Raw genomic sequence first — 8,285 nt, forward strand, 5'->3', positions numbered from 1 at the left:
TTGCTTTTCGTGCACGATTTGCCGTCCCCTCTGCTGGCACTTCGAACCCCCCACCGCAGCATCCCAGTGCGGCTGCGTCTGCACTATGTCAGTGTTTCGAAACAGATGTTTCTCCGGTGTAAGACATTCGCACTCTCTCCGGTCATCAAGGAACTACTACGCGCACCGTGGATACGTGAGTCCTTCCCGTCGACCTTGATATACCTGGCCATTTCCTGTCGTTTCTTCGGATGCCCCCCTTCTGAGGCTCCCAAGCCGCACCCTTCTACACGCTCGAGTTCACCAAAACTCCTAAAACGTTATAGGCCCGTTTTCCAATTCAGGTGTCGGGAGCAATTCGACGGTCGTTTTCACCAGATCTTTGACAAACTTGTCCATAATTTCTTTGGTATATGCTGCAGTAGCAGTTACGCGGATGCGTGGGCGCATCAGTGGACACGCGGGGTGCATCGCCGCTGCAACAGCCCATCCTTTAGACAAGAGCGATCGCGTGACGCCGCACAAACGATATGGGTCGTTCGGGAACACGACGGGGATGACAGTTGTGCAATCCGCTCCTTCGACTTCGTACTTCCTGTCTGCCGGGTAGTCAGTTGGCCAGTTTCCATTCCCTGTTCTCAGGGCGCGCCGCAGATATAGCGCGTTTTCTTGCGCCTTCGCGATTCTCCACCTCTGTTTGCCTTGCATAAGCTCAAAAGCCTTTTTCGCGCCTCCAGCTGAGTAGGCCGTGAGCGGGGCGGAGAAGACGCTTCCTGGAGCATGAAATTCAAGGAATTCAATCAAATCTCTGTCTCCCGTGATGAAGCCGCCGATGCCGCCGATCGACTTGCTGAACGTCCCCGCAATAACGTCGACTGCCCCTGGCATATTGAAGTGCTCCTCGAGTCCGCGACCAGTTTTTCCGAGCACCCCGAGGCCGTGTGCCTCGTCGACCAGAATGCGGCAGTTGTACTGGTCGGCCAGGCGGCGCACGATCGGCAGGTCGGCGATGTCGCCGTCCATCGAGTACACCGACTCGATGATGATCCAGCAGTTCTGGTACTTTCTGCGCATGCTGCCGAGAATCTGTGCCAGGTGCTGCCAGTTGTTGTGGCGAAAAGTCACCTCTTTGGCTCCAGACAACTTCATCCCTACCCGCAAACTCGTGTGTAGTCGAGCATCACCAACAATGAGGTCGCCTTTCTTCGCCACTGCACAGATGCTACTCATCGTCGCCAAGAATCCAGTCGCACAAAGCAACGCATCTTCGCGGCCAAAGAAACGTCCAACAATTTGCTCTAGTTCACGAAGAATAGTGGTGTTTCCCCCGACCATCCGCGCTCCGTGGTTCCCTGTTGACCACAAACGCGCGGCTGCGAGTGCTGCCTCTTGGACCTGAAGACGAAAAACTCCCACAGCACACCAATGCGTTTCGTATTGATGAGCGGACCCGTCCATAAGCATGGAACAAACAAGGAAACCAATGTACGCCTTACGCAGATACTGTGGCAAGACACACACACACACACAAAACCACATGCAAACAGGAATGCGGTGCTGGTGGCACAGACCTCGCCCCCCTCCGTTCCAACACACTTACCAGAGGCTCTCGCATGAAGTCGAGGTAGCTGTAGGAGCTCATGGGGTAGGCACTGAGACCCTCGCAGGTGATGTATTGGTTTCTCACATCGCTGATTTGAAAGCCAAATGGCCAGAGCTCTTTTGACTTCATGTGGCGCTTGATGTCGAGGTAGGTCTGGACTTCCTTTTCTCCTTTGCGATTCTCGAGCCTTAGCAGGACTTTCTGCAGCTGGTAGAACATATGCCTGTGGCCCTCCGCAGTACGCTTTAGTTTCAGTGCTTGCCAGTAGAACCAACAGCGAATGTGTAGCTTCGAGAACCACTTGGCAAGCAGGTCCTTCAAAGTTCCTTCATGTGCCGCCGTTAAAATCTGTGCAAAAACTTGGCTCTTCCCTGACGCCTGTTTCGCTGCCTTTACGAGAGCGCCTTCCACGTCTTTCACTGCTACATAACTGGACACCCGAGGCACTGGGAGGAGCTCCATGACAATCCAGCTCCACCTGAGTGAACCGGAGCTCACGTCATCGGCAAAGAACGCCAAGAGAACACCCAGCAGAGACGCGGATAGAAAGGCACAATAAAAAAAGTCAACATTCTTCGTCCACTCGCCGTTTCGACTTCCCCCCAACCCCATGGGGTCACTGTCAAAGACAAAAACGCTTCCAAACATCGCGGCGTTCTGACACATATCAAATCTGTATTAAATGCCTTCTCGAACAGAAGATCTGTAGCTGCTCAAGATGGTGGCGAGAACAAGGTGTAACTAGAGGCTCATCCGACTGGGAAAAAACGGCTGATAAAGAGTAGAAGAGGCAACGGCTGAAAGCCCCTACGCGGAAACCAACGGACATATTCCTGTATTCCCTTCTAAAACCAGGTCGAAGACGATTCAGCTCCCTGTCGGAAATTTGCTGTTCGCCTCTCCCCCGCGTCCAAGAAGCTTCTTTGTAGTCCTCTTTCAAACTTCCCCACACAGAAGATGAACAACGGAGCGGACCTATGCGTTGTGTCACGGACTCACTGCATCAGCCTACCGTCCTGGGCAGGAACGACAGACCAAAAGAGGTCCGGTCGGGAGACCGTGCGTCTTCAAAAATGCGCTAAAAGACAAAGACCTCTACAAAAAGGATCGCCACGTTTCTAAACGTTTCTGGAAAGACGTCGTAGTGCTTTGTCTGTGAACCGGTTTGTTACGGTGCTGTAGAAACCAACACGGCAACACACACGCGGTGAGAAAAAAAAAAACCGTCTCACTCCAGTCTCTCGTGTACTGCTGCGGTTGCAAGGAACCACGATCTAGAAACATCTGCAGTCGATCCGCACCACACAAATTGTTGATTCTGTTTCTAATTCGAGAAATGCACGAGCCCGTTTGTAGCGCTTCATGTGAGAGCGACTTCAACGCTAATCAATCGACAGGACACACACCATTTTGCGTCGAGCGCGATTTTTCAGAAACGGAACCTCTCAAGTAAATAGGCAAGCTGCTCGAATCAACGGCGTTATTCGCTTAGGCCCCGTCTTTCCTCCCCCTGTGAACGTGCTCAGCAGTCGCTCATGTGTATACACACCCAAACTGGTTGCACAGTAAGAGTGCGAACCAGAAACCAAGTACCTGAACGGAGAACCAGTGGTGCGGTGGTCCTCGCTGACGGAGACCGGAGAAACACCAACAGTGTCAGCCAACGACCGTACGGGAGAGTTGGCGCAGCAGACCCCGCGCAGGGGCGGTTTTACCACGAGGTTTTCACTGGACCGGCAGCGACCCTGTTGTGACCGAAGTGGGTGCATCGCCCAGCCGTGCTTCGTCGCCGGTTGGTTGCTTTATTTCCCTTGTCGTGTTTTCACGGTTTAGACCGCAAAGTGCGTTCGCGATGGCAAGAATATGACACCAACGAGCAGCGGGCCATCTCCGGACAGCACATATTAAGTCGGTCGGAAAATCCTTTTCCGCAACAGCGTTCAGGTGTATATGGCCGACACAAGGAAGTTTCTCTTGTTTCGGTTGAGGCTGTGTACTCGCCCTGCCAGAACACCCCGTTATCCGTCCACTGGTTTTATGGACGGGCGCCCGACCATAAATGCGTACACACGTGACCCCTCCGTCAAAGAATTCCCGTGTCGCCTGGTGCTTTTCCACCTGAGTGTCGCTTCGGATGCCATGCCGGGGGAAAACTCTACAGTTGAGGTGCGTGTGTAGTAGGTCAAGAGACGCGTGAAGGTTCTGTCGACACGGTGCTTGTTTGTACTCGTGTGTTTTTCAAGAGCCGGTGATGCGGTGCGTGTAAGCCAGTCGGTGCTCTCGCCGCTGCAACTGTGTCTTGCTGTCGGTGTAGGGTCACCATGCGGAGGCCCCTGCGATTTCGTCTTGAAAAGAGATGCGCCGTTTATGTTAGTGCAAGTTTCGGTCTTTGGCGGCGGCGAAAAATGCACCCTCGCCTCCAAATGCATGCATACAATTATTTTCCGACGGAACGAAACAGGCGTGGAATCGAAAAAAGTCAAGCACGTTTTAGGGAGGGTTCTCCCCAACAACACTCACAAGAGGACACACGAGTGTCAGTCCACTTCTCCACTGGACAGGAAGAGTGGAGAGATGGGGATAACAAAACCAGGCGTTTCGGCCCCTGCAGCGCAGGAAACTGTCTTTGGACTATGAAGAAAACGTCTCACCCGGAACACCCGTTTACATCCTCGTCTCCTGTTTCACAGACACCTCCTGCCGAAACTAAAGACCGTACCATCCACAGTATATGTGTATATATACGTGAAGACACCTGGATGGATGCGTAATCACACAAGCGTATGTGCATCCCGTGCACATTTGCACGTGTACACATATACATTTATCTAGAGAACACGGACATCATCTAATGGGAGGTAGAAGCCTCGTCGCCGCCAGAAGAAGACAGTGCTGGTCTTCTCCCGCCAAATTTTTTCCTCCGGAAAAAATCCCGTTCTCCCCGTCGCTCTCTCCTGTGTGCAGTCCACCCCGGCTTCCTACACGCCAGCCTCCGCGTTTAAGACGCATGCAAAAGACGTCTGAAGACGTCTCCAGTGTGCAAAACTATACATAAATATATATGCACACCCCCCAAAGGACGCAGATGTGTTTTCCTGGGCTCATCGGAGTGTGTCAGTAGGCGGGCACTCGACAGTGGTTTCGACGAGGCTTTTCACGAATTCGTCCATCATTTTTTGGGTGTATGCCGCGGTGGCAGTGACGCGGATTCGGGGGCGGGCCAAGGGGCAAGCAGGGTAGGCTGCAGCCGCAACCATCCAACCGCGCTTGAGCATGGCCTGGGTGACGCGGAAAACGCGGTCGCCGTCGTTGGGGAAAACAACGGGGATGACTGTCGTGCACGCCATCCCCTCCAGCTCGTACTTTCGTTCTGCGGGGTAGTCTTTCGGCCACAGACCCATGCCGGTTTGCAGTGCGTGTCTGAGGTACTTTGCGTTCTCCTGGGCCTTCGCAATGCGCCAGCTCTGCTCGCCTTGCATAAGCTCAAAGGCCATCATGGCACCGCCTGCGGAGTAAGCAGTGAGCGGCGCGGAGAAGACGCTGCCGGGGGCGTGGAAGTCGAGAAACTCGACGAGGTCTTTGTCGCCGGTGATGTAGCCGCCGATGCCACCAATCGACTTGCTGAAGGTTCCGACAATCACATCCGCCGCGCCGGGCATATTGAAGTGCTCCTCGAGTCCGCGACCAGTTTTTCCGAGCACCCCGAGACCGTGTGCCTCGTCGAGGAGAATGCGGCAGTTGTACTGGTCGGCCAGGCGGCGCACGATCGGCAGATCGGCGATGTCGCCGTCCATCGAGTACACCGACTCGATGATGATCCAGCAGTTCTGGTACTTTCTGCGGTGCTTCGCCAGCGTCTGCTGCAGATGGTGCCAGTTGTTGTGGCGAAAAGTCAACTCCTTGGCGCCAGACAGCTTCATCCCGGACCGTAAGCTTGCGTGCACGCGGCTGTCGCCCACCAGCAAATCGCCCTCCTTCGCCACAGCGCAGATCGAACTCATCGTCGCCAGGAAGCCCGTCGCACACAACAGCGAGTCTTCGCGGCCGAAGAAACGGCCGACCATCTTCTCCAAGTCACGCAAAATGCGCATGTTCCCCCCCAACATTCGGGCTCCGTGATTCCCGGTCGACCACGTTCGGCCCGCCGCCAACGCAGCTTCTTGAACCTGCACCAGCAGACAGCGCGCACCACAAGACAAGAGCCAAAGTGAGACAGAGCGTCTTACAGCACAAGCAACAGGCCTCCTACACCCACATTTTTAGTCCCTTCTTCGTGTCGGCAGAGAGGTAAGCACTCGCACATACACAGGAGTGCAGACAGTTTCTCTATCCATCACAAACGTGCACCTACAACAACTACTACAAAAAGATATATACATACGTGTTTTAGATGTGAAGATTCAACGTTTTTGTGAATGGCTAGGCGGAACTCACGAGAGGCTCTCTGACGAAGTCGAGGTAGCTGTAGGAACTCATCGGGTAGGCGCGAACGCCTTCACAAACGATTTGTGTGTCTTTGACGTTGGAGACTTCGTAGGCAAAGGGCCAAAGGTCTTTGGATTTCATGTAACGTTTGGCGTCGTTGTAGGACTCCATTTCTGTCTCGTCGGGTCTGATTTCGAGGTTGAGCTGGACTTTCTGCATTTGGTAGAAGAATTGGCGCCGGCTCTTGGCGGTGTACTTGATCATCAACGCTCGCCAGTAGAACGCGAGGCGCTGTAAGGCGCGCTCCGACCACTTGGAAAGGAGAACCATGACGGTTCCATCGTGGAGGGCGGCGAGGAACTCCTCGAGGACGCGTTTGCTCCCCGCTTTGTGCTTGGCCGCCTTGGCGAGCGCGCTCTCGACGTCTTTGTAGACGACGTGGGAGGAGAAGGGAGTGATCGGCAGCAGCTGAGTGGCGATCCAGCTCCACCGGAGGGATCCCGAACTCACTTCGTCGTTGAAGAACGCCAGGAGGATTCCCAACACAGACGCGGAGAGGAATGCGCATTGAAAGAAGTCCAGATTAGAGGCCCATTCCACACCTGCGCCCAGAAACGGGGTTCCGCCCCGCGCAAAGTACGCTGCACTGGAAGCCATGTTCGACAGACTCGCGTCAGCCCGAACGGAAGGCAATCGGTGAAACCCAGAAGCGTGGCCACGAGAAGAAACGGGGCGTCCGGGATCTGGCGCTCCCAGCAAAAAAAGGCGACGCACGCTATCGCTGTTGTGGTGCCTTTCGTCCAGGCTGGGTCCAGGTGGGGTGTGTACGGACACCCCGCGGAGAGATGCAAAGACGATGCGGCGAGGCTTCCGGACTGTTAGAAATCCGCGAAGCGCGTGTGCGGCTCTGGTACGAGGCACTTTCCGAGGCGACTTGCCATGCGAATTAAACTAGTGGACCGGAAAAAGTGAGCGGACGCAGCCGGAATCCGCGCACGGTTGGTGTGCGGAGAACCCGGACGAGCACGAAAAATCAGACTGGAGAAACGGGAGTTGAGAAGGAGAAAAAAAGAAGGATGACGCCAACCACACGAAACGCAAAAACCGCGGGCACAGGCTGGAGAACAGATTACGGACACGCTGCGTTCGGCGAGCAGGTCACACAACACCAGGAAGGTTCGCACGAGGACAGAGGCATCGATGACACCAGACGCAACGAAATTTTCCCAGTTCAGGACAGTCGAAAACGAAACACTAAGACGAGGAGGAAGTCAGGTCAGCACGAAGCTGAGATCTCCTGCACACTGCTGTCGACGTGGAACTTTCCCGTGGCGATTAGGCACCGCGAACGTTGCGAGGTCGGACAAATGATGCGAACAATTTCTTAGTAGACGAATACGGAATCTGCACACGCATTTTGTGCATGTTGCTAGAAACAAGGATTTGTGTCCCACTCGCAATTCTTTGTCTCGAGCACGACGGGAATAATTCCTGGAGTGTGTATATACGTGGAGGCCGCAGGTCTCAGTCCGTTCTTCTCAGTTCAGAGAGAGAACACCAGGGGTACGAACGCATCTGCCTGGCAGTTTTGCGGTTTCTCAGCAACGGGGCGAAAAAGATGCGTGGTGACAACGGCAGAAAGTGTGCAAGCTTTTGAAAATTCCGGCGGGCAGCGGGGGGGAACAGTATCGAAGAAACGCCGGTGTCTTCAAGGGGACAGGCGATTTAAACTGCACAGACGCTTTTTCGGTCAGCGCGCACCGCGTTTCTGCGAGTTAAAAAAAAGGGACTGAAAGCTACAGGGGGAAGAATACGGAAAACATACTCACGGAAGTCACCCCGCAGAAACGTCCAAATGGCACCGCTTCGAAGATCCTGCGTTTTCGATGCAGTGTGTACGAAGTTGGCCTGGGTACAAACGTACAGATGTGTTGAAAAAGAAACTGTACAGAAAAATTAACTCAGAGCTTTCAGGGGGGTACACGTAGATGCCCACACGCAACCGCGCACAGCTGGACAGAAGATGACCACCGCTGTTTACAATGTCTGCCATCCGTTTGTGTGTCGCGAGATAGTAGACGTTCGTCAGGCGAGAGTTCCTCCGTCACGCGCTCGATCGCGCGCGAGAGGGTCTGTGTATACTACACAGTCTGTCGGAACGAGCAGGAAGAGGATGGTGAGGCAAGGGGAAAAGTAAGGCGCACATAATGGGGAGGTCTGGGCGTCTTTCTACAATCAGGAAGAGAAGTGGGAGTGACTCTTAGGACGTTTTGGCTGA

The 8,285-nt window shown here is 54.3% G+C and overlaps 2 protein-coding genes across 2 annotated transcripts; both read right to left on the minus strand.

The window, feature by feature from the left end:
- Nucleotides 1–291: 291 nt before the first annotated feature.
- NCLIV_042840 (hypothetical protein) lies at nt 292–2,230 on the minus strand (the record flags this gene model as incomplete). The annotated part of the gene is made up of 2 exons (XM_003881201.1): nt 292–1,482; nt 1,580–2,230. The coding sequence occupies 2 exons, from the start codon at nt 2,228–2,230 to the stop codon at nt 292–294; spliced, it is 1,842 nt and encodes a 613-aa protein (XP_003881250.1).
- A 2,453-nt stretch (nt 2,231–4,683) lies between these two features.
- Nucleotides 4,684–6,664, minus strand: NCLIV_042850 (pyridoxal phosphate-dependent acyltransferase, related; the record flags this gene model as incomplete). Its single annotated transcript, XM_003881202.1, has 2 exons — nt 4,684–5,748; nt 6,017–6,664. The coding sequence occupies 2 exons, from the start codon at nt 6,662–6,664 to the stop codon at nt 4,684–4,686; spliced, it is 1,713 nt and encodes a 570-aa protein (XP_003881251.1).
- Nucleotides 6,665–8,285: the final 1,621 nt, after the last annotated feature.

This window comes from Neospora caninum, chromosome IX, assembly GCF_000208865.1.
Source record: "Neospora caninum Liverpool complete genome, chromosome IX".
Classification (NCBI taxonomy): domain Eukaryota; phylum Apicomplexa; class Conoidasida; order Eucoccidiorida; family Sarcocystidae; genus Neospora; species Neospora caninum.